This window comes from Anomaloglossus baeobatrachus, chromosome 7 (genome assembly GCF_048569485.1).
Source record: "Anomaloglossus baeobatrachus isolate aAnoBae1 chromosome 7, aAnoBae1.hap1, whole genome shotgun sequence".
NCBI classification, from domain to species: domain Eukaryota; kingdom Metazoa; phylum Chordata; class Amphibia; order Anura; family Aromobatidae; genus Anomaloglossus; species Anomaloglossus baeobatrachus.
Window position 1 is genome coordinate 246,750,451 of NC_134359.1, and position 26,818 is coordinate 246,777,268.

The window sequence follows — 26,818 nt, forward strand, 5'->3', positions numbered from 1 at the left end:
AATAATTGACCTAAAGCCCAGAAAGTGTGGTTAGTGCTGAAGTCAGGATTATTCAATCACACTAGGTGCATAGTCAATATGCTGATTAGTATTAAATATATTAGTTGGTCATAGGGGAAATCCCCATACAGAGTAGTTGTAAAAAATGCTCCCCTCAGATGCACTCTAATGGGTGAGAGGGAGTACACAGGTAGCTGTCAAAAATCCGTTACCCAGTGCAGATGACCAACTGCATTAAAGTGGACCTGTAAGAATTAAATCCCAGTAGGGTAAACTTAACTTGCTGGAGAACAACCTCACAGAAGATTCCCCATTAAAGTGGACCTGTAAGAATTAAATCCCAGTAGGGTAAACTTAACCTGCTGGAGAACAACCTCACAGAAGATTCCCGACGCGTTTCCCCTACTTTGTTCGGGGTTCATCAGGGGATGTTACCATCTCATGACAATGCACATAATCCAGGTCACCTTTCTGGGCTTTAGGTCAATTATTGACACACAGGCAGTTCTAGGGCCTACTAGGGATAGCCGACGAGGAGCGGGGGCGCCCGAAACATTATGGTGTTTACCTCCGCTGCCAGGAAGGTGAAGGACTAGGGATCTATGACCTGGCCATTTTTTAACATCTTAGTTGATATTACAATTTCTATCAAGAAGAACCTCACTGGGCTATCCTTAAATTCCCTAGTCTGATATCCCTTTAGAGTATATCTAGCTCTGCACGACTGGATGTGTGTTCACTGACCGATATAGCTACATACAATGAGATATAGCTTGAACTTATAATTTTAATGTTTATAAATAAAAATTGTTTTTAGAGTAATCAGGTTTCCCTCTAGGACCCAATGAAGCTCCTCTACCCTTCAGCTGCTAATCATCTGTATTTCCCCTTGGATTTAAATACTCTCATTTTCCCTGGACTTTTGCTGGTGATATTGTCGCGGGCGGAGGAGGGGACGCCGCGCTCTCCCACTGCTCGGGATGGCTCGAGCGATGGGCCGGATCCCGGGGACTCGAGCGGCGCTCCTCGCCCGTGAGTGAAAGGGGTTTGGGTGTGGGGATTGGCTATTGTCCGTGACGCCACCCACGGTTGTGGTGATTATGTGGACACCACCGCTGCTCTGGTTGGGGATCCCGGGAGTGATGGTACGGAGCAGCCAGTTGTTGATTTGCCCCTCCGTGGGTAGGGGATTGGTGGTCCCGGGGCCCAGTGATGGAGTTGGGATGGTGGACAGGCGGGTTATGGGGCCTGCGGAGGTGCAGGGGCGCAGGGGCCGCGCTGTGCCGCACGGCACGGAGGTACTCACTCAGCCAGTAAACACGACACAGTTCTCGGTAAACAAACGGCTAGTTGGACGGGTCCCTCGGTCGGTTGCGGTGCTGATGTTCCCTGCAGTTGACGGTGACGATCTCTTCCCTGCACCTATGTGTAGTCTGTTGGTAGCGATGGATTCCCACCGGTAACCCGCTCCCCAGCTTGGATATGAGCCGGAGGAGCTCCACTCTTGCCCGCAGGCGATGGCCCTGGGAAACTGGTGCCTTGGTGGTGGCGGTGTCTCCCCTTAACGGTCGGACTGTTGCCTTCAAACGGGATTTGGTTGTTGGGAGACAGTCGTCCCTTTCACTGACGGATTTGGCAAATTATGGCGACTCCTAGCCTTGCCAGGATCCGAAAGGCCCCTGCCCTGGTGCTGACTAATCTTCGTATACCGCTCCGGTACCGCCGGGCCACCACCCGTCCACGGTCCTTTCGGCAACCTCCAATCAGTCTCACCTGCAGACGGTCACCGCCGTCTGCCAACCTTGCTGTCTCAGTCCGGGGAACACACCCGGACTAACTTCAGACTTCTTGCTGTCTCTTTCTGCTGTCACTACTCTCACTTTCCACTCTCAACTTCCACCTCTCCGTTTACTCCTTCACTTAAGCTCTCCCTGAGCTCAACTGCCTGATTTTCCCGCCTCCAGAGCTGTGAACTCCTCGGTGGGTGGAGCCAACCGCCTGGCCCACCCCCTGGTGTGGACACCAGCTCCTGGAGGAAGGCAACAAGGATTTCAGTTTTGACCTTGTGTGTACCTGCAGGGAATGTGGGGTGCGTGTGGTGTTTTGACCTGTGACCCCTGGCTTGCCCAGGGCGTCACAATATTTAGTTCCTTCACAAGGTCTGGATGCAAGAAGGCGGCTTGCACTTATCAGTAGGATCCTTACTGCTTTTTACTGAACTTGTTACTGAGTCGTCTATAGATAAGTGGTTTCTTGTTTTGCTTGTTTGTTATCCGTATGTGTCCTTTAGCACTTAGTGGAGTTGATGAAGAGTTCATCCCATCCGCTCCCTACTCAGGGCACAGATCAGGGACAGCCTTGGGTCAGGTATCAGTCTCGGAGCATAGGTGCGCAACCTATCTAGGGCAGTGAGGAAACCCAAGGCCCAGCAGTAGGCTTGGTCAAGGGTCACCATCTCCCCCTTCCCTAGACACAGGGTTTCCCTTCCCTTTTGACGTTCATTTGGTACTTCCCCATACCTAGCGTTACATCCAGACAGGGCAGCTGGAACAAGCAAATAGTCTGATACTGATAGGTGTGGCAGGTACAGCAGATACTGGTGGGTACGAAAGGTACAGCATGTTCTGGCAGGTGCAGCAGATACTGGCAGGTTCTGTAACACAGATACAACAGGTACTGGTGGGTATGACAAGTGCAGGCAGGTACAGCAGATACTGGCAAGCACGACAGGTACAACAAGTTCTGGTTTGTACGACAGGTACTGCAGGTTCTAGAATGCAGGCATAGCAGATACTGATGGGTATGACAGATACAGCAGGTTCTGGAACACAGGTATGGGCTAGCAGAACTGGTAATGGGAACAGGAAACTGAGAAAGGGACCTGATAACTAGCAAACATGACTCTACGAGTATGATCACATTGCTCTGGCACCTCACATAAGGGGGAGGATGCCTTAAATACCTGGTGCCTCTCAGCCATAGGCTTACAGACACTTCCAGACAAGGGCATGCTGGTTCTTTAATAAACCGCAGGAGCGCGCGCATGCCCTAAGAGTGCTCCCAAAGGACCTGTGCAGTGTGCATAGGCCCCAGGAGCTGGAGGCAGCAGCAAGAGCAGAAAATGTCGCAGAGCTGCCGGGAGGGTGAGTGCGCCAGTGTCCCTGCCAGGACGAGGATGCGGGATAGTGCGGGAATGTCAGCTCTGACATTACACTTAGCGCTTACAGAGTGCTGCTGCATTCTTTTGTTTGTGTATCATATAGTAATAGCAGCTTTCACTTGTTCACACTTGCTTTATTCTATTTGGAGGTGCTGGTCAGCTTCGTGTTTTGTACTCTACACAACTCTCACATGCCAACCGCGTGCATTCTACACAACTCAAATGCAAATGCGACATGGCAGAAGCAAACAATACCATCAAAGTTTGCGATATAAAACATCACTCCTTCCTTTTGGAGCTCGGCAGTGTGCCCAAACAGTAGTTTCGTGTACCTTGAAGTAGTTTTTAAAATGGAATCCCTTTAAGGGGATTTTCCAATATATAGACCCCCTCAAATTCCCTTCAAAACAGAATAAGTCCCTAAAAACTAATTTTATACATTGCACGAAAGCAATTAAATTTGCTGCTAAACTTTTAACCCTTTTAACAGAAAAAAAGGATGTTTTAACATTATACTGACATCGCTGACATAAGGTAAATATTATTTATTAACTTTTTTGTGTAGTATAACAGTTTGGTTTATGGGTATCAACATTCTAATTTTCTTATAAAATTTCCCAAATTTGTATAAACGCGAAACATTGATTTAAATTTATTACTAACAGAAACTACGACATGTCAGGAAAAACATTTGTCAGAATAATTGCAATATGTTGAAGTATTAACATAAAGTTAAATATGTCATATTTAAAAACAATTGGGCTTGGTCACTAAACGGTTATAATTGTTTCTTCCCAGTGTGAGTTCTCTGATGTATAACAAGTTGTAGTTGAGTTATAAAAGATTTCGAACATTCTGAACATGAAAATGGCTTCTCTCCTGTGTGAATTCTCTCATGTTTAACAAGATGAGATTTCTGAATAAAGCATTTTCCACATTCTGAGCATGAAAATGGCTTCTCTCCTGTGTGAATTCTCTCATGTGTAATAAGATTAGTTTTCGCTGCAAAACATTTTCCACATTTTGAGCATAAAAATGGCTTCTCTCCTGTGTGATTTCTCTCATGTATAACAAGTTCAGATTTTGTTATAAAACATTTCTCACATTCTGAACATGAAAATGGCTTCTCTCCTGTGTGAATTCTCTCATGTTTAACAAGATTAAATTTCACTGTAAAGCATTTTCCACATTCTGAGCATGAAAATGGCTTCTCTCCTGTGTGAATTCTCTCATGTGTAATAAGATTAGTTTTCGCTGGAAAACATTTTCCACATTCTAAACATAAAAATGGCTTCTCTCCTGTGTGATTTCTCTCATGTATAACAAGTTCAGATTGCGTTATAAAACATTTCTCACATTCTGAACATGAAAATGGCTTCTCTCCTGTGTGAGTTCTCTCATGTTTAACAAGATTACATTTTACTGTAAAGCATTTTCCACATTCTGAGCATGAAAATGGCTTCTCTCCTGTGTGAATTCTCTCATGTGTAATAAGATTAGTTTTCGCTGGAAAACATTTTCCACATTCTAAACATATAAATGGCTTCTCTCCTGTGTGATTTCTCTTATGTATAACAAGTTCAGATTGCGTTATAAAACATTTCTCACATTCTGAGCATGAAATAGGCTTCTCTCCTGTGTGAATTCTCTCATGTTTAACAAGATTAGATTTCACTGTAAAACATTTTCCACATTCTGAGCATGAAAATGGCTTCTCTCCTGTGTGAATTTTCTCATGGTTATTAAGATCACATTTCTGTGCAAAACATTTTCCACATTCTGAACATGAAAATGGCTTCTCTCCTGTGTGAATTCTCTTATGGTTAACAAGATGAGATTTCTTAGTAAAAGATTTCTCGCATTCTGAACATGAAAATTGCTTTTCTCCTGTGTGAATTCTCTTATGTGCAACAAGATGAGATTTCTCTGTAAAACATTTCTCACATTCTGAGCATGAAAATGGCCTCTCTCCTGTGTGAATTCTCTCATGTCTAACAAGATTATATTTCACTGTAAAACATTTTCCACATTCTGAGCATGAAAATGACTTCTCTCCTGTGTGAATTCTCTCATGTGTAACAAGAGTGGATTTATTTCTAAAGCATTCCCCACATTCTGAACATAATGGATTCTTCCTTGAGGCAGCTCTTTTATTTTCCACACTTCTTTTGTGACTTTTTTTTTTCCTAACAGTCTGTGATGAATTAGGAAATAGCACTTTAAAAGGATCAGGTGATCGATCTTTGGTGTGACGGGCTGAGATGTTGGCATGCTCTTCATATGTATCTTGGGAAGTGTTACAATCATCAGCTTTAACATCAGAATATACGGGACGTCTTTTGGAGCTTTTGATGCGCCCATCTGCCAAGAATAAAACTGATTTGATTGATAAAATAAAACATATTCATTTAATAATAAACATTTTGTAAACGTAAAACTAAAAAATCCCATACAAATTGCATGTTATAGTATATACTTAACAGAACACACAGGGGACAACATCCTCATATCAAGTTTCATTTATCGTATATATATGGTAAGTCCCCCATATTGTCAGATTTCCTAATCAAGGGACATACTCCTGCGCACTATTCAAAAAATGATGTGTCCAAAAACACACATGAGAGTAATAAATGTCCAACACAATTTTATTTCAGAGATGCAATATACAGAATATTAAAAATAGTATACACCACATCCGTGACGCAACCCATGAGTCACAGAGGGGTATGTGAGACAAATACAAGGAGGAGAGAAAAACTCGGTACACAGGTGTACGCGCGACATTCAGCTGAATTACGGGTGACACCTGGGAATGCTCTTTATAAGGGCGGTTCTCTGACAATACAGACAACGTGTGGTGGCCTTTGACAAAGCACACAAAATGCGTGTCGGGCCTGGACCATGGACAATTTGATTGAGCCATATTTCTTCTTTTTTCAGTATGTACTGATGTACCCTGTGTACCACACTAGAGAGATATTTGGCTTGATTTACTGAAGTACCGATACATGTTGGTATGTGGGTGTGATAGATCCAGGGACTTATGCTTGAAACTCTATATATGGCAGCAATTTAATATTTTGATTACAGTTGGAGTGGGGCTATATGCAATAATTTTTTTAGATTGGGATGTATCTTCTCCCACTCTGATTGTTTATCAACTTTCTACATCACTGACCCTGTTCCCACCCCTGTGGAGTTTTTATCTCCTCCTTGTATTTGTCTCATATACCCCCCTGTGAGTCATGGGTTGTGTCACAGATGTGGTGTACACTATTTTTAATATTCTGTATATTGCATCTGTTAAATAAAATTGTGTTGGACATTTATTACTCTCGTGTGTGTGTTTTTGGACACATTTTTTTTTAAATTGCAAGGTATGTAGCAAGGTTATATTATTATTAACTGAGTAAAGTGTCATTTACATGATGTGATGATTGCACAAAGAATCAATTGTACTAGTCTTCATCCCCAATCATTGGCCAGTGCAAACATCAAGCGACAAAGAGTAAAGCATTTGACATTAATTGCTCATACAAATTATGGCTGTCAGCAATGTTTCATCCCCTTATGTAAATAGAGGAAGTTCTGCAATAATAAAAAAAAGTCATGAGAGAATGGAAGCAAACTGTCATTGCTCAATCAAAATTAAAGATAATAAGCCCCAAAAAACTTCCTATATCATCAATCAGTGCCTGTTGATGAAATTGAATTTTCCTTACAGCTGCTTACTTTCAGTCTTCAGGCGAAGTAGAAAGCTGTAGTAGTCACATGTTTATGAGCAGTGACTGTTAAAGCTTCATGCTTCACCCCAATGACTGTATTCAAGTGGATGCAGGGAAGATATAACTTCATTTTCTCCAAATAGACTCTCCCAATAAACAGCCTAACATAATTGACATACAATTTACCACTATATCTGTATGTAAATGTAGCTGATGGGTTCTCTTTAAGAACCTGTAAAACAAGGGACACTGATGCTCTAATGGCCTTAGCGAGATGACAAGGGGTGGGAAATATAGATACAGTGCCTTGCAAAAGTATTCGGCCCCTTGAACTTTTCAACCTTTTCCCACATTTGAGGCTTCAAACAGAAAGATAAAACATTTTAATTTTTTGTTGAAGAATCAACAACACGTGGGACACAATTGTGAAGTAGAACGAAATGTATTACTCATGTTAAACTTTTGTAAGAAATAAAAAACTGAAAAGTGGGGTGTGCAATATTATTTGGCCTTGTGAGGTAGCACGGTCGGCTGCGCAGCAGAAGACACGGGATCCAGGCATCAAGGTTCACAGCACACGGTTTTAATGTCCAAAACAAAAGTCCATCACAATACAGGTGCCTCTCCAGCAGAAAACTCAGGGAGTTCTGTTCACTTCCCCACACCCGGCACACCTGCCCTTGTTCCTGATTCTATTTAACCCTTCCTTCAGTCTGTAGGGAAACAGCATTAACCCTATAGTGGGTTCACTTTCTATCATGGAGTGAGCACAACCTGGGTGAGACATACCGGCCGTCATAGATAACCCCGGTCACAGTCTCACATACCCCCCCCCTCAGTTCAAGCGCGCGGGGTTGAACTCCAGCCATCAAACACGGCCCGCGGGACAAGGCATCGGCGTTGCCCTGCAACCTACCGGCCCGGTGTTCAACCGTAAACCGGAAGTTCTGCAGAGAAAGGAACCACCGGGTAACCCGGGCATTCCGTTCCTTGGCGGACCTCATCCAGACCAGTGGAGAGTGATCCGTCACCAAGCGAAACTGCCGTCCCAGCAGGTAATAGCGTAGGGACTCCAAGGCCCACTTGATCGCCAGGCACTCCTTCTCCACTACGCTATAATTCCGCTCGGGAGGGGTGAGCTTCCTACTCAAGAAGGTGACGGGGTGTTCCTCCCCCTGAACCACCTGAGACAGTACTGCCCCCAGGCCGACCTCCGAGGCGTCAGTCTGTACAATGAACTCCTTCCGGAAATCAGGGTGTACCAGAACGGGCTGTCCGCACAGGACCTCCTTCAGGGCCCGGAAGGAGTCCTCGGCCTGCGGAGTCCAGCGCACCATGACGGACTTCTTGCCTTTGAGAAGGTCCGTCAAGGGGGCTGATAGTCCCGCAAAATCCTTTACAAACCTCCTGTAGTACCCCACGATACCCAGGAAGGCCCTAACCTGCTTCGTGGTCAGGGGTCTAGGCCACTTCTGGATCGCCTCAACCTTGTTAATTTGGGGCTTAATCACTCCTTGGCCTATCACGTAGCCCAAGTAGCGGGCTTCCGTGAGTCCCAATGCACATTTCTTGGGATTGGCTGTCAGTCCGGCTGTTCGAAGCGCGTCCACCACCGCTTGTACCTGTTCCAAGTGGGTCTGCCACTCGGAGCTGTAAATAATGATGTCATCAAGGTACGCTGATGCATACGCCTGGTGGGGTTCCAGCACTAAGTCCATCAACCTCTGGAACGTGGCTGGAGCGCCATGTAACCCAAAAGGCAAGACAACATAGTGGAAGAGACCCTCCGGCGTAACAAAAGCGGTTTTCTCCTTGGCGGACTCCGTCAGTGGCACCTGCCAGTACCCCTTGGTCAGGTCGAGCGTGGTAAAATACCGCGCCTGTCCCAGCCTATCAATCAGCTCATCCACTCTGGGCATGGGGTAGAGATCGAACTTGGATATTTCGTTCAATCTCCTAAAGTCATTGCAGAACCTTAAGGAGCCATCGGGTTTTGGTATTAGGACGATCGGACTAGCCCATTCACTCCGGGATTTTTCGATGACCCCCAGGCGTAACATTGTCTTTACTTCCTCCGATATGGCTTGTCGTCGAGCCTCCGGTACCCGGTATGACTTCAGGCGTACCTTCAGGTGGGGCTCGGTGACAATATCATGTCGTATCAGACTGGTCCTACCGGGCAGCTCGGAGAAGACATCGGGGTTCTGCTGAACCAACCGTCTGGCCTCTCGCCTCTGAGTCTTGGTGAGGGCTTCTCCAATCCTTACTTCCGGTTCGTCCTCTCCGGAGGTCGCTGGAGCCGGAGGTGAAGGACCCGAAGGGGAGGGAGATGGGGAAAAAACAGCCATCAGGCTTTCCCGTTCCTGCCAGGGTTTTAATAGGTTGACATGGTATATTTGTTCAGGTTTCCGCCTACCGGGCTGCAATACTTTATAGTTAACCACCCCGACTCTTTCCTTTATCTCGTAGGGGCCTTGCCACTGAGCCAGGAATTTACTCTCCGCCGTGGGGATTAATACCAACACCCGATCCCCGGGTTTAAAGGTCCGCACGGTGGCTTGTCTATTGTAGCGGCCGCTTTGCGCGGCCTGAGCCTCCTGTAAATGCTCCTTCACAATTGGCATGACCGCGCTTATGCGGTTCTGCATACCCAAAATGTGTTCAATCACACTTTTATGGGGGGTGGGCTCTTGCTCCCATGTTTCCTTTGCCAGGTCCAACAATCCCCGGGGATGTCGCCCGTATAACAACTCAAAAGGCGAAAACCCCGTGGATGCCTGTGGCACCTCACGGATGGCAAACATCAAATAGGGAAGCATCATATCCCAGTCTTTCCCGTCTTTTGAAATCACCCTTTTTAGCATGGTTTTCAGGGTTTTATTGAAACGCTCCACTAAACCGTCCGTTTGAGGATGGTACACAGACGTACGCAACTGCTTGATCTGGAGTAGCCGGCATAGCTCTTTGGTCACTTTAGACATGAATGGGGTCCCCTGATCCGTAAGGATCTCCTTGGGCAACCCCACCCGGCAGAACACAGCAAACAACTCCCGAGCTATAAGCTTTGCTGCAGTATGTCTGAGAGGTATCGCCTCGGGATACCGGGTGGCATAGTCAACGATCACTAGGATGTGTTGGTGCCCTCGAGCGGACTTTACGAGGGGCCCCACCAGATCCATCCCTATCCGTTCAAAAGGGACTTCTATAATGGGTAACGGTACCAACGGACTGCGAAAATGGGTCAGGGGTGCGGTAAGCTGACACTCCGGGCAGGTTTCGCAGAACCGTTTTACCTCCCCAAAGACTCCGGGCCAATAGAACCTTTGCAATATTCGCTCCTGCGTTTTCTTGACCCCCAGGTGGCCACTCATCAGGTGTTTATGAGCCAAGTCGAGGACCCGCCGACGATGCGGCTGGGGCACCACCAACTGCTCTACCCCCACGCCCCGTATTTCATCTACCCGGTAGAGTAAATCCTGCTTAAGAGCGAAATGGGGGTACCTTACCTGGGCACCGGGCAGCTGTGCCACCCCGTCAATTACTGTCACCTGACTCCGGGCATGTATTAATGTAGGGTCCTGGAGTTGGGCAGTCCCAAACGTATCCGGGGACGCCTCCAACTCCGGGATGGGTTCGACCGTCTCAGCCTCTCCTGCCAATACCTCTAGGGGCGACCTATCGGGTTCACACTCTGTCCCTATCATGGGGACCCCTACGGCAGGTGTCCCGGATTCAGGATTGTAGGGCTCAGGTCCCGGACTGACCAATATCTGAGGAGACTTAGGGGGTCCCTTCCATAAAGTCCAAAAATAGGGCAGATCCCTTCCTAGGATCACGTCATAAGGAAGAGCGTTAAGAAGTCCCACCTCATGTTGCACCTGACCGCAAGGTGCTGTGATGGTGACAATCCCCGTGGGATAGTCTCGGCGGTCCCCATGTATGCAAACCACCCCCACGGTACGTCCTGTGGCCTTTACTTTAGCCCTCAAGGTGGATCGCACAAGGGTCACTAAGCTTCCGGAATCCAACAATCCTGTAACCGGACATCCATTCACCTGTATTTGGCACAAGTGGGGCTCCGTCTCTGGGGAGACCAGGTCAGCGGTACACACCACCTGAGCATACATTGAACCCCGCCGGGTAACCCCACAATCCATGGGCTCCGTGGTGAGTGGACACTGGGCTTCCATATGTCCCACCCGCTGGCACCGCCAACATCTAATGGGGACGGAAACCCCCTTGACGGGTTGTCGTTTAGGGTACAGAACCTTCCGGACCTCAGGATTGGCGGCCGCGGCCTCAGGCGGGACGGTAGGGGACTCCTGCACCGTTGTCGGCGGTGGGTCCTTGGCCCTAGGCTTGGAGGGGCCGGACCGACGGGCGGTACGCAAAGTCTCAGTGTCCCGTATCAAGTCCTGCGTAGCCACATGCCGCTCTACCAGGGACACTAACTGGTCCAGGGTACTCGGGTCACCCTGTCCTACCCACCGTTGAACGGTGACGGGTAAAGTGCGCACAAAACGATCCACTACTACCCTTTCCACCATCTGCGCCGGGCTCAGAGTGTCAGGCTGCAACCATTTTTTTACAAGATGCAACAAGTCATAGGCCTGGGAGCGTACGGGTTTGGCTTCCTCATAGAACCACTGATTTACCCGCTGAGCCCGTACATAGGTATTCACCCCCAACCGTGCCAGTATTTCGGCTTTTAGGGTCACATAGTCAATGGCGTCCTCGGTACCGAGGTCCAGGTACGCTTTTTGGGGTTCCCCCGTCAGATAGGGTGACAATACCTCAGCCCACTGGGGGGTCGGCAGCTTTTCCCGCTCGGCCACCCGCTCAAACACCGCCAGGAACGCTTCCACATCGTCCCCCGGGGTCATCTTTTGCAACGCTTGTCTCACCGCTTTCCGGACGCTGCCGTCATCACCCGGTCCCGGGGTTGTTGCTGCCGGTCCGGCACGGATCGACTTGGCCAGGAGAACCATCTGTTCTTGGTGCCTTTTTTCCTGCAATTGCAAGGCTTGCTGCTGACGTGCATTGGCCTGATCCATCTGTTCTTGGAATTTTTTTTCCTGCACTTGCAAGGATTGGAGCAGGTGTGCATTGGTCTGTTGTTGATGTGCATTAGCCTGAGCCAAATGCTTTAGTATGTCCTCCATGGCGTCGCCTGGTTTGGGCTGTAGTATAGCCGCTCGAATCCAGGACATGCGCTGCTGGGTCACCAGGGATGGATGCTACACCTCACCGGCTGTGATGCCCGCATTCTCCACCATATGTGAGGTAGCACGGTCGGCTGCGCAGCAGAAGACACGGGATCCAGGCATCAAGGTTCACAGCACACGGTTTTAATGTCCAAAACAAAAGTCCATCACAATACAGGTGCCTCTCCAGCAGAAAACTCAGGGAGTTCTGTTCACTTCCCCACACCCGGCACACCTGCCCTTGTTCCTGATTCTATTTAACCCTTCCTTCAGTCTGTAGGGAAACAGCATTAACCCTATAGTGGGTTCACTTTCTATCATGGAGTGAGCACAACCTGGGTGAGACATACCGGCCGTCATAGATAACCCCGGTCACAGTCTCACAGCCTCTTTACTTTCAGTGCAGCAAAATCACTCAAGGAGTTCATTGAGGATCTCTGAATGATCCAATGTTGTCCTAAATGACTGATGATGATAAATATAAGCCCCTGTGTGTAATCAAGTCTCCGTATAAATGCACCTGCTCTGTGATAGTCTCAATGTTCTGTTTAAAGCACAGAGAGCATCATGAAGACCAAGGAACACAACAGGCAGGTCCGTGACAAAAAGATTTCAAAACTTTAAACATCCCAAGGAGCACTGTGCAAGCGATCATATTGAAATGGAAGGAGTCTCATACCACTGCAAATCTACCAAGACCCGGCCGTCCCTCTAAACTTTCATCTCAAACAAAGAGAGGACTGATCAGTGATGCAGCCGAGAGGCCCATGATCACTCTGGTTGAATTGCAGAGATCTACAGCTGAGGTGGGAGAGTCTGTCCATAGGACAACAATCAGTCGTACACTGCACAAATCTGGCCTTTATGGAAGAGTGACAAGAAGAAAGCCATTTCTCAAAGATATCCATAAAAAATGTTGTTTAAAGTTTGCCACAAGCCACCTGGGAGACACACCAAACATGTTGAAGAAGGTGCTCTGGTCAGATGAAACCAAAATCTCACTATTTGGGCACAATGCCAAACAATATGTTTGGCTTAAAAGCAACACAGCTCATCACCCTGAACACACCATCCCCACTGTCAAACATGGTGGTGGCAGCATCATGGTTTGGGCCTGCTTTTCTTCAGCAGGGACAGGGAAGATGGTTAAAATTGATGGGAAGATGGATGGAGCCAAATACAGGACGATTCTTGAAGAAAACCTGTCTGCAAAAGACCTGAGACTGGGATGGAGATTTGTCTTCCAACAAGACAATGATCCCAAACATAAAGCAAAATCTACAATGGAATGGTTCACGAGTAAACGTATCCAGGTGTTAGAATGGCCAAGTCAAAGTCCAGACCTGAATCCAATCGAGAATCTGTGGAAAGAGCTGAAAACTGCTGTTCACAAACGCTCTTCATCCAACCTCACTCAGCTCCAGCTGTTTAAAAAGGAAGAATGGGCAAGAATTTCAGTCTCTCAATGTGCAAAACTGATAGAGACATACCCCAAGCGACTGCAGCTGTAATCGCAGCAAAAGGTGGAGCTACAAAGTATTAACTTAAGGGGACCGAATAATATTGCACGCCTCATTTTTCAGTTGTTTTTTTTTACAAAGGTTTAACATAAGCAATACATTTCATTCTACTTCACAATTGTGTCCCACTTGTTGATTCTTCACCAAAAATTAAATTTTTTTATCTTTATGTTTGAAGCCTGAAAAGGTTGAAAAGTTCAAGGGGGCCGAATACTTTCGCAAGGCACTGTATATGCATTTCACCTGTGGGTGTGTGTGCTTGCACATAATTTTGCACACCTTAGCATTCATATACATAATATCTCAATTTTGTACTATATTTATAGAATGCGGATTTACATATATTTTCTTCATCCAAGCAAAACACTCTTCCCTTGCCATAACCCCATTTTTTATTTATTGTTTATTATTTATCTATTTTTTTTTTCATTTACATTTCATCCAAAACCCGTGTCATATATTTCTTCACCGTTTTCATTTTATTTCATTTTACTATATCTTTACTACATTCCATTTTTTCAATTGAGTATTCATCACCTTCTACATTCCTTCTGTGTTTATATACTCCTTTCATTCATCTTTTCCTAACTTTATCACACATAGTCATGTATTATAATGCACTCTCCATAGTTATCCATATATTATGCTCACCCCATAGTTCTTCATATCGTATAATGCACCCCATAGTCCTTCACATAGTTTAATGCACTCCTCTTAGCCTCATAGTCCTCCATGTATTATAATGCACCCCATATTCCTCCATATAATATATTGCAGCCCCCATATTCCTCCATATAGCATTATGAAGGCCCAATATTCCTCCATATAGTATTATACAGACTCCATATTCCTACATATAATAGTATACAGCTCCATATTCCACCATATAGTAGTATCCCACCCTTATATAGTAGTATACCGCCCCCATATTCCTCCAAATATTATGCACCCCTTATATTCCTCCATATAGTATTATACAGACTCCATATTCCTACATATAATAGTATACAGCTCCATATTCCACCATATAGTAGTATCCCACCCTTATATAGTAGTATACCGCCCCCATATTCCTCCAAATATTATGCACCCCTTATATTCCTCCATATAGTATTATGCACCCCATATATCCCTCCATATACTATTATGCAGCCCCCATATTCCTCCAAACAGTATTATGTAGCCACCATATTCCTCCATATAGTATTATGCACATCTTATATTACTCCATATAGTATTATGCAGCCCCCATATTCCTCCGTTTAGTAATATGCACTGTTTCTATTCCTCCATATAGTATTATGCAGCCGCCATATAGTATTGTGCACCCTATATACTTTTATGCAACCCCAATAGTTCTCTGGCTACCGTGATTAAATACATACTCATGTCTCCTCGTTCCCCCGCTGCTCCGGTCTCCTCAGAGAGTCCACTGTTCTGCCACTCTGCATATCTCAGTACAGCGGTGCGCAGTAGTGACAAGTCAAAGCACCACACACCAGCAGAAGATCCATTCCTTCTCTCATCATTGCTTTCAATTGTATTGGCATCTGCAATGCCAATACAATTTAAAGTGCGATCCTCGGTGGGGGGCCAGTGCTGGCTCTGGTTCCCACTGACTCACGGGTCCCATAGCAGTCGTGTGGCCTGCCTCCATTGTCCGTGTGCTGCCCCAGCAGCGGATCGAACCGCTCGGATCCGGGGGTGGTGTCCGTTCATGGCTCGAGGGTCTCCGGACCCGAGGGCTCAGGGGCTAAACTCTAAAGTGAAGAGGGAAATATTTACAGGGGATTTGGTATAGTTCGTGATCCCACCCGTGGTGTATGGTAATTGGGAGCACCGCCGCTACCGTTGGGAGTACCCGGGGTGATGGAGTGGGGCAGCTAGGTGGCTTTGCCCTCCACGGGTAGGGACAGGCCCCGGGACTCTGGATGGGGAAGCTGGACGCAGCGCAGGGGGTTAGTTGGGTCCTCCGTCAACAATGAAGCAGACGCTGACAACAGGGTAAACCAAGTCTCTGAACACCGTTGCCTCTCGAGGGGAGCTCGTCCAGGTCCCGTCCCCTGCAGTGCTGCTGGAGGTCCATAACCTGCCTCCTGGCACTAAATTTTAGATTGTCCGTTGTGGCTTAGTAGCTTGGAGCTATCCAGGCCCCGCTCCCCTCTGTGGCTAAGTGAAGGAGCCTGCTCTCAGGGGCTCACGTTTGGGATTTCAGTTGTCTGCTTGCTAGGAAAGCCCTATCCCCCTCATTGCACTAGTGCCCCCGATCTCTGAGCTGGGTGGGAACAGGCCATAAAGGCCCTGTCCTCTGCAGGTTAATTACCGGGGTGCCTGAAACTTCTCCCTGACCTAGGGTCTGTGTACCCAGTCGTGCCTTCGGTCACGGATCGGTGATAGAAGCAGGCTGCTGGCTGTCCTCCTCGACGGGTTTCAGACACCTAGCCTCAATCCACTGCAACCAGGGGTCCAACTTCTCTAGGTCCAGACCACTGTCTGCGACCTAGTTTACTTCTCCCCTGGGAGCTCCAACTCCCAGCTTTCTCAGAGCTCCTCACAGCTCGAGGGCTACCACTGAACTGACTTGACAACTCCCACCTCCCTGCCTGACCCCTAGGTGGGCGGCCCTATTCCTGCTTAAGCAGCCCACTGATGTGCCTGACAGGTGTGGTGCAAAGTGTATACAGGATTTGTGAATGCTGATGGCAACACTGCAGGATGGAGACCCAGAACCATGGGGGTTGAATACTGCAGGGGGAGGGCAGTTTGTGCAGTACCTTGTGACGACCTGAATAGTCCAGGGGCGTCACAGCAGTATGCTACTGTTACTTAGGAAATATACTGTACATGTTACTAGGGCTGGCATAAACGTTACTGGGGACCAGTGGGAGGGGCACACAAGTTACTGGGGGCAAGTGGGGGGACACACAGGTTAATAGTCTACTATTATCGGAGCTGGCTCCATCTGGAGAGGACCAGTCTAGGTAGTTCTATGTGCATTCCCGGGTGTTGACGCCGTGCTAAATCGCCCAAGAGCAGTACAACTATCAATGGCTGCTGGCCGCCCATCTGCCTCCAAAGCTCCTCTCTCTGGCTGTAAAGCTACGTAATCCAGGAAGTGTGTCGCGCACATGCAAGATCAGCTAGAGAGAGGAGCAACAAAGCAGGAGCTTTTGTACATGGCGCGCCGCCCCGTGTTGCAGATTGTGACACTCAGCCTGGCTGCTGGGATGATGAAATCGCACACCGCGGGCAGCTGGTGCTGGACTCCCTAGCTCACGGGCCCCATAGCACTGGTGTGGCCTGCCTCTATTGGTGGTGCACCAATGCACACCATCCCTGATGAAGAAGGAGGGACTCCTTTGAAACGCGTAGGTTTGTGAGTCCTCTCCTCAGCAGACAGGTTTCCCCATCCCAGCCAGTGACGTCACTCTGCTCAGCACGTGGCAGTCAGATGGATGAGTTTCCGACTGGGACTCACCATTGCCTAGTTAGCACAGCTGCTTCGCGTGCTGCAGCTCACACACGGCTCCCACCAGCACCTCTCAGATCAGTTTGGCGCTCCCAACTGATGCCTCTGTGAAGCCCCACAGGTGCGGTGTAGCGGTGCATTACCTTTAGGGACTCCACGTAATGGGACGGTCTGGTCACAGGTAGGGAACCTTCGTTTTGGGATTGTCGTGACGCCACTCTCAAAATTGCGGTCAATGGGGACCGCCACTGCAGATTAAGGGATGCCTGGGGCTGATGGTGGGTGCAGTGAGTTGTAATAGCCTCCTGAGAGTGAGGCAAGCCCCAGGGCCCTGTGTAGGAGTGTGGAACCATAAGTCGCAGAACGACTCACACGCACAAGTAGAATGTCTTTGAGGGGTTTTACTCACTGTTTGGTGGTCACTGTGAGGTGCCCGGGCGACACTGCGATAACCAGGTGGAACCAGGAATTCCAGAAGGCCGTTCTGAGGGTAGCTGTCCACTCGCCCTCCTTGCACTCCTTTTGTTTGGGTGGATTCCTTACTTGAAGTGTGGTAGGATCCCTCCAGGGAAGCTGTTTCTAAACCCCGCTCCCCTCTCTGGCCCGTCTGCCAGCAGCGTGACCTTGGTGGGATGGCTTCTGGCCCTGTCCCCTTATGGGCCTGGAGATTGGTGCTTGGCTTGGACTCTGTGTGGTGATGGTGAGGGCATGAAGTACCCCCACCTGTAGGTTGAGCAGCTCTGGATGATTTGCTGCCTGCTCTGGGGACCTGTCTCCCCTTGCGTGCTGGAATACGAGGGATCTCCTTACTCAGCCACCCCTCTCTCTGGGTGTCTTTCAGGCTGACCCACAGGTACCCTTTCTCCCCCGTGTTCAGCTACTGCACTCCTCAGGGCCTGGCTGACATCAGAGCCCCTCTGCTCCCTTCCAATCTCATCCACACTCTGCTTCAGACTGTTTGCTCCTCCTTCTCTTCCTGTCTGCCCTGCTTCCTAGCAACCAGCCTCTGAGCACACCCCTAGCTGGGAATTGAAAGTTAACCCCTTCTGGCTACCCAAGGGTCCCTTCTAATGGTGTGCAAGACCTGGTCACTATGTGTTTGTGTGTGCATCTCATCCTGGCCTTTGGAGATTACCTGGAAGCACTTCCCCAGCATGGGTTCAATACTCTGTGGTGCCTGACCAGGTCAGGGGCGCCACACCTCCGGCACTTCTCCCTCAGCCGTCATCTACCTGGGTAAGATCACACCTCCTGCAGTGTTCTCCCAGCACTAGCCAAGGCACTCATTGAGCGTAGTCTACAAGTTATATTTGCCCCTTTTTCTTACTTTTTCCATAGCCTATAGGCTTATCATTAATGCTACCTGCCTCACCCACCATCTCTTTGCCGCATTGAACCCTCATTTAGGTGATAAAAGCATCTATCAACATTTAGGTAAGGTCATATTTGTTTTGCAGCTTATTACCATTCCCTTTTTCGTGCACTTATATTGTTCCATCATATTTTAATTCTGTATCGGCTCCACTTCACTTCCCCTCTCTTCATTTTTTAGCTCACAGATCCAGCTTCATTTTTTTGTGATCCAGCTCAGAACTTACTTCACCATTTCTAATATCAGGTCAGGTACTCATATATTTACTTTCACCCAGTTTTACACTCTATATATTTTTTGCAAATCTACCTATACCATCACCTCCCAAATGCAATTACTACATTCTTTACTGTCTCAGTTTACAGACAATACCTTCACCACCCTCAGGACTCTATTACCCTCATAGTGGCTGACTACCGTCTGCGGTCCACATACGGGTGGGTAACTCTACCATCTATACTTCATATCTATTGCTAATACCCCCCACACCCCAATTTCTTCATTCCCTTTATTTTTACTTTTCCTCTTCTTACTCATTACCTGCACTCTTTTTCCTCCCTCACAGGAGGTTTTATTGCCTTTTTTTATTTTTTTTTCATCTTCTTATCCCCCTCGTGCTTTGCATTCATCAGGTATTCATGTTTCTCCATACTTTCACATCCAATTCATGCTAATTTATGAGTTAGCGCAGTAGTTTGAAAAAGAATTCTCTTTAAGAACCAATATTTGCCTGTGTAAGGCTAAGTTCACACTTCCGTTTTAAATCGTCAGTTCCGTCATCGCGACCCAACGACAGATCCGTCGTTTTTTAGATGTCAATTGACTCAATGGATGTGTTATTTCACAGGATTCTGTTCACAGGATTCCTGTGAAAAAACTGATCCGTCGCGTCCGTTACATTCGCTGTGCGTTCGTTTTTGACGGATCCGTCGTGATCTGTTTCTTTTTGGGACAGCCCAATGGGCGTGCCAAACATGCTGGGAATGCTCAGTATCAGTAGAGCATGACGGAATCCAGCACTGGATTCCGTCGTGTGATGGATAACAGTGAAATCCAGCACCTTAGACAACCATTATAGCTATTGACGGATTGCGATGGACACCTGAGGCGTGCGTTGTTCTGCCGCTCCAAAAAAGTTACATTCAATGTTGCTCCCGCCTGACGGTCAATCACTAAACGACTGCTCCATCACACGGCGGATGCAACGCAAGGCCATCAGTCACAATCCGTCGCTAATAGAAGTCTATGGGGAAAAAACGGATTCCTGCTAAATATTTTGAAGCATATCGTAATTCCTCAAGGCGATGGATTTAAAACAACGGGAGTGTGAACTTAGCCTAATGGATGCTTAGGCCACGTTGAAACATTCAGTATTTGGTTAGTATTTTACATCAGTCTGTGAAAGCAAATCTCAGGAAGAGAGATGAGCGGACCCATGGAAGTTTAGTTCAGCAGGTTTAGCAGGACTTTAGTTACAGTTTTGTTTGGGACCCGGATTTTACCTGAACCCCTAAGGAAGTCGCTAAGTGGGCAGTTCGGGTCTCTGCCTACAAGTAGTCAGCCATAAACAGATCACTTCTGGGGGATGGTGTACAGGGTTTCTCCATTTTGTTTTTTTGGTGCACACTACATCCGATCCCACTGTTGTTACCCCCAGTGCGAACCTTTCTAACACTGCAAGCGGCTCGCATTGGGCAGAGCAATTAAGGGTAATTTACACGCTGCGATCTCGCTAGTGAGATCGCTAGGGAGCGTACCCGCCCCCCTCGGTTGTACGTCACGGGCAAATCGCTGCCCGTGGCGCACAACCTCGCTTACACCCGTCACACATACTTACCTGCCTTGCGACGTCGCTGTGGCCGGCGAACTGCCTCCTTTCTAAGGGGGCGGTTCGTTCGGCGTCACAGCGACGTCACTAAGCGGTCGCCCAATAGAAGCGGAGGGGGGGAGATGAGCGGGCCGAACATCCCGCCCGCCTCCTTCCTTCCTCATTGCCGGCAGCCGCAGGTACGATGATGTTCCTCGTTCCTGCAGTGTCACACGTACCGATATGTGCTACCGCAGGAACGAGGAACAACCTCGCTACTGACCAGACAACAATATTTGGTATTTGAACTACGTCTCACATACCAATGATTGTTACCTCCTTTGCGATCGTTTTAGGTCGCTCAGAGGTGTTACATGCTGTGATGTCGCTAACGACGCTGGATGTGCGTCACAAATACTGTGACCCTGACGATATATCGTTAGCGATGTCGCAGCGTGTAAATGGCCCTTTAGTGTAACTAAGCACAGTGATGCTCGTGGGAGTGATTTGCATATGTAAAACATCCGAACTCTGAATACGAACTCTACATTTTATTAAGTCTGTGTTTGGTACGAACAGAGAACCTCAGATTTACTCATCTCTACTCAGGAGATGAAGTGTATAACAGAAACACGACACCACTTCTGCATTTTGTACCAAGTCCTGGTTTTGTCTTAAAAATACTGATGTAAAATACTGACCTAATGCTGAACATGTGAACATGGCCTAAGGATCTATTACACAGGCAAATATTGGCCTGCAACAAGCAGTGATTGGAGATACGGGAGCGTATTTCTTCTCTCTCCCCATAGAGAACAGATGAAATCTTGGTCAAATGTTCATGTTGTTGTAGGATTCAGGAGAGACAACGAACAACAGGTATATTAAGATGTTTGTACTAACATTACAGTTTAGCCTGAATCTTGCTTGAAAAATAAAGAATAATTGTATATTCATATTGTATACCCCAGTGAATGCTGTGGAAATTATATTTATTCTTCAATGACTACCTGAAATGGACCACTGGTCTCCCATCTTCCATGTGACAGAGTGCAGGACGTGCTCATATTGTGCCTCTCTTGTAGTGAGAAATGCTCAGGAGTCAGTGCTATTGGGTTGTGTCCGTCTCACACTCCCTGATACCTACATGCACAGAGCGGAGCAGAGGAGCCGTATGATTGTAATAAGAAGCCCAGTGAATGAAGAAGATTTTCACTCTTCGCTATTTAGTGGTGACTCCTCACCGGGGCGGTTACCTGTAGGATCGTCCTCTTTGCATTGCTCACCATCCCGCACATCACTTTCTCCTTTCGCCATTATGACTTCAGAATTTATATTTTTCAGATCTTTGCTCAGATTTAAACGCTGTGAAAGTAATAATATAATAGTCAGAGATACAAGGAAAACTCACGTGGAAAGTTTTAGATGGACACTTTTACTACAAGCTCGTGTGGCACCTGAGCTGCGCATAGATTCCATCATCTCCACCTCCTCTATCACTAAGTGCTGCCCACAGAGTCAGTACAGCAGCGATAGAAGCAGACGTCACTGGAGCAGGGTCCAGACAACATTACGACACAGTGATTTCCTATATTATTATGTCTTCATGCACCCTGAGAGGGGCCCGGCCGCTTCCTCTGCTTGCTCGGGCCGAGCCGCTCGAGGTCCGGGCTCGGGTTGTCAGTGGCACGAGTGCCTCCAGACCGGGGGTTACGTCACTCTTGTTAGGGGAAGTAGGCGGTGGGAGGATGGTGGTCGTGTAACGGGTCGTGACGCCACCCACGGGTCGTGGTGACAGGAGAAACACCACCGTTGCGGCGGAAGTGATGGCGGGCTCGTCCGGGATCGGTGTTGCGGCCGTAGCCGAGATGTTAGCCCCTCCGTGGGTAGGGGCGGTGTGTCCCGGGGCGCGGTGGGGAGACTGTGAGGGTTGGCGGTTGTTGTAGTCAGGGTGCAGGGCGCCGTGCCGCGGTGTAGTGTGTCGTGCCCGGATGGCACTGGTGTACTCACAATTAATTCACATTGAGTCACTAGTAAACCAAAGTTCGGTATTGGTTGGTCCCCCGCGGCCGGCTGATGATGTCCCCTGTGGGGTTGATGGTGGCCCTTTTTCCCGTGCACCTCTTGATGTTTGTGTTTCGGCCCCCCTGCCTAAGCAGTGGTAGCCCGCTCCCCGGCGTTGAGCTGCCAGAGGAGCCCTCGGTTGCCCGCAGGCGCTGGCCCATCGGGTGCTTGGCCCTTGGCGGTGGTGCTCTCCCTGTCTCGGTGGGCTTTTGCCTTCTTTCGGGACTTTGGTTGTGGATGAACCCGTGAGGTCCGGCCAGCAATCAGTCAATTCGCCTATACTCAGTGGCTTTTAAGCTAGGACGGGGTCTGAGTACCCTTCTGTTTGGTGCTCCAGTACACGTTTGACTCCCCGGTTCGGGACCGGCGGGCCACAACCCAGGCCCAGTCCGTACGGTTCCACCGGTTGCTGTACCGGTACTCCTGCAGACGGCCACCACCGCCTGCCTGCCTGATGTTTTCCAAGGGGCCCAGGCTCCTACCCGGGTCCCTGACAGCTGCTCTACTACCACTTCACTGTCCACTCCAACCTCCTTAACTCAACTCCAAAACTCAACTCCTTGAACTTCCTGCCCCAGGACAGTAGTCTCCTCGGTGGGCGTGTCTTTCCGCCTGACTCCGCCCACCCGGTGTGCTCAATCTGCCCTGGGGGAGGCATCAGGTCTCCCTATCGGGTGACATGTGTGTGACCTCACAGGGGGTGGGGGTGTGTGTGTATGTGGCTGATGTAATTACCTATGACCCCTGGGGTCCAGGGTGTCACATTCATATTTTAGACACCTCATCATGGACAGGACCTTCTCTGTGACGTAGGTACGACTATTTGGGCTGATTGTCACTATATAGCTCAATCTCACACTCACCCCTTATACATGTTAAGGCCCTGTCACACACAGAGATAAATCTTTGACAGATCTGTGGCTGCAGTGAAATCATGGACATATTGTTCCATTTGTACACAGCCACAAACCTGGCACTGATTGTCCACAATTTCACTGCAACCACAGATCTGCCGCAGATTTATCTATGTGTGTGACAGGGCCTTTACAGATCGTACACACCCACGTGCCCCCAACCAGTCCACACACCCAAGACGATGTAACATGCCACCACTTACCGAAAAGGCATTAAAGGATTTTTGCCACCAAACACTTTGCTGATAAAAACATTTAAACTGGTATACATGTTCACAGAAAACGTTAAGAGTGGATAACTTGAATAAATAATACCTGTTTTCTTGTTTGTTTGTGTATCCTTTACATTGTACTGAACGGGAGAGATTGTGGGAGGGAATACAAGAAAAGCCATGTGACATTCCATGTCAGTAGTTCCTAAAAAAAAAGCCCCACGTACTGTGTTTTTTAGAAAGTGATAGGAAAGGAGTGATATGAGATAAGAAGCATGGAGTATAGGTAAATAAGAGCAAAAAAAGTGTGATGTCTGATAGGCGTCAATAGATAAGTGTATATTTATACAGGACGTCCCCAGGTTATAAACTAGATTGGTTCTGTAGGTTTATACAAAACTTGAATTTTTATATAAGTTAGCATATGGCCAGCAACAAAATCCCAATAATCACCTAATCGCTGACTTCTCCATCCTTCCCATTGCCCACTGCCCAGTCCTCTTCTATCCGTCATCTTTGGTCGTATCTTCGGCCTCTTCACTATAGGCCAGGATGTACAGATGCGTGCAGGCCCCAGAGTTCACTGCGTGTTGTAAGATTGTGAATGCAAGACATGTGACATGACCTTAATGTTTTGCAGTGATGTCCAAGGCCTGGAGATGGATGTACAGTAAGTCCTGACATATACTGTAGTGAAGATGCTGGAGATGTGATGCACGACTCCGAAAACTATGAGTTGTACATAAACCGAATGATCAAACCTGAGGACTGCCTACATAATATGTAGCAAAAAAATATATGTACATACAGTGGGTACGGACAGTATTCAGACCTCTTTAAATTTTTCACTCTTTGTTTCATTGCAGCCATTTGGTAAATTCAAAAAAGTTCATTTTTTTCTCATCAATGTACACTCTGCACCCCATCTTGACAGAAAAAAACAAATATGGACATTTTTGCAAATTTATTAAACAAGAAAAACTGAAATATCAGATGGTCATAAGTATTCAGACCCTTTGTTCAGACACTCATATTTAAGTCACATGCTATCCATTTCCTTGTGATCCTCCTTGAGATGGTTCTACTCCTTCATTGGAGTCCAATTGTGTTTAATTAAACCGATAGGACTTGATTTGGAAAGGTACACACCTGTCTATATATAACCTAACAGCTCGCAGTGCATGTCAGACCAAATGAGAATCATGAGGTCAAAGGAACTGCCCAAGCAGCTCAGAGACAGAATTGTGGTAAGGCACAGATCTAGCCAAGGTTACAAAAGAATTTCTGAAATACTCAAGGTTCCCAAGAGTACAGTGGCCTCCATAATCCTTAAATGGAAGAAGTTTGGGACCACCAGAACTCTTCCTTGACCTGGCTGTCCAGCCAAACTGAGCAATCGTGGTAAAAAAACCTTGGTGAGAGAGGTAAAGAAGAACCCCAACATCACTGTGGCTGAGCTCCAGAGAGATGAGAGAAAATTCTACACAGTCAACTAACACTGCAGCCCCTCCACCAGTTGGGCCTTTATAGCAGAGTGGCCCGACAGAAGCCTCTCCTCAGTGCAAGACATATGAAAGCCCGCATAGAAATTGCAAAAAACCCCACATAAAGTAGTCCCAGACTATGAGAAATACGATTTTCTGGTCTGGTGAGATGAAGATAGAAGTTTTGGGCAATAATTCTAAGCGGTACGTGTGGAGAAAACCAGGCATCGCTCATCACCTGCCCAATACAATCCCAACAGTGAAACATGGTGGTAGCATCATGCTAAGGAGGTGTTTTTCAACTGACGGGACAGGACAACTGGTTTCAATTGAAGGAAAGATTAATGCGGCCAAGCACAGAGATATCCTGGTAGAAAACCTCTTCCAGAGTGATCTAGACCTCAGAGTTGGCCAAAGGTTCACCTTCCAACATGACAATGACCCTAAGCACACAGCTAAAATAACAAAGGAGTGGCTTCAGAACAACTCTGTGACCATTCTTGACTGGCCCAGCCAGAGCCCTGACCTAAACCTTACCAAATGGCTGCAATGAAACAAAGTGAAAAATTTAAAGGGGTCTGAATCCTTTCCGAACCCACTGTATATAAATTGATATATCAGTTTGAGACCAATTTTTTTTCGAAGATCTATAGTTATTTACATTTTCAAAATTGCCAACTTTACTGCAAAGTTATTGAAGATCCTGGGTAAAGGAGAAACTTAATTTGCCAAAGATGACAAATGCGTTCCTAAGGCCTCATTCACACGAATGTGTTTAAAGGGAACCTGTCACCAAGATATTCCTTTATAACATGCGGCCAGCACAAGTGAGCCCTTATATACAGCATTCCAGAATAGTGTATATAAGAGCCCAGGCTGCTCTGTGTAACATAAAAAAAGACATATATTATACTCACCTAGGGGGCGGTCGGGTCCAATGGGCGTCGCTGGTCTTGGGTTCGGCGCCTCCTCTATCTTGTGCAGTTGCCGTCCTCCTGCCCAGCTCCATCTGGATGACGCGTCCTACATCATTCACACACATGCCTTAATGGCACTCCTGTGCAAGCGCACTTTGATCTGCCATGCTGAGGGAAGATCAAAGTATTGTAGAGAGCATACAGAGGCGCCTGCGCAATTACAGTACTTTGATCTGCCCTCAGCATGGCAGATAAAATTGCATATGTGCAGGAGCGTCATTGAGGCCTCTGTGTGGATGACGTAGGAAGCGTCATTCACAAAGAGCTGGAAAGGAGGATGGCGATGGATGGAAGAGAGGAGTCGCCGGACCCGAGAACAGCGATGCCCACTGGATTCGACCGCCCCCCAGATGAGTATAATAAAAGATGTTTTATATGTTATATAGAGCAGCCTGGGCTCTTATATACATCCACATGGAGCTGGAATGGAGGATGCCGATGGATGGAAGAGAGGAGGCGCCGGACCCGAGAGCAGCAATGCCCACTATATTAGACCACTCCCCATATGAGTATAATAAAAGATGTTATATATGTTATACAGAGCAGCCTGGGCTCTTATATACAGTATTCTAGAATGCTATATTATATATAAGAGCTCACAGGTGGTGGCTGCAGCTTAAAGTGGACAAACCTGGTGACAGGTTCCCTTTAAACACATATGTGAAAAATGGTACCAGTGTTGGGGTCCTTGTGTCATCAGTGTTATGTCCCCGTGTCATCAGTGTTGTGTCCCCGTGTCATCAGTGTTGGGTCCCCGTGTCATCAGTGTTTGGTCCCCGTGTCATCAGTGCAGGGTGTGTGTGCACCAGTCCCTGCTGCATGAAATGAGTGAAGTCCACACAGTAACCATATCTCAGTAGGGATTAGGGAAAGAGGGATAGCAGTAGTCAGAGCATGGGATGGGATT

The 26,818-nt window shown here is 47.5% G+C and overlaps 1 protein-coding gene across 1 annotated transcript in view; it reads right to left on the reverse strand.

The window, feature by feature from the left end:
* Nucleotides 1–26,818, reverse strand: part of LOC142246681 (uncharacterized) — a 193,563-nt gene that overhangs the window by 71,415 nt on the left and 95,330 nt on the right. Inside the window, exons 3-4 of the mRNA XM_075319746.1 lie at nt 21,517–21,625; nt 3,944–5,521 (exon numbers count right to left, since the gene is read on the reverse strand). Coding sequence (XP_075175861.1) covers nt 3,944–5,521; nt 21,517–21,625 — 1,687 coding nt within the window. The remainder of the gene's footprint in view (nt 1–3,943; nt 5,522–21,516; nt 21,626–26,818) is intronic.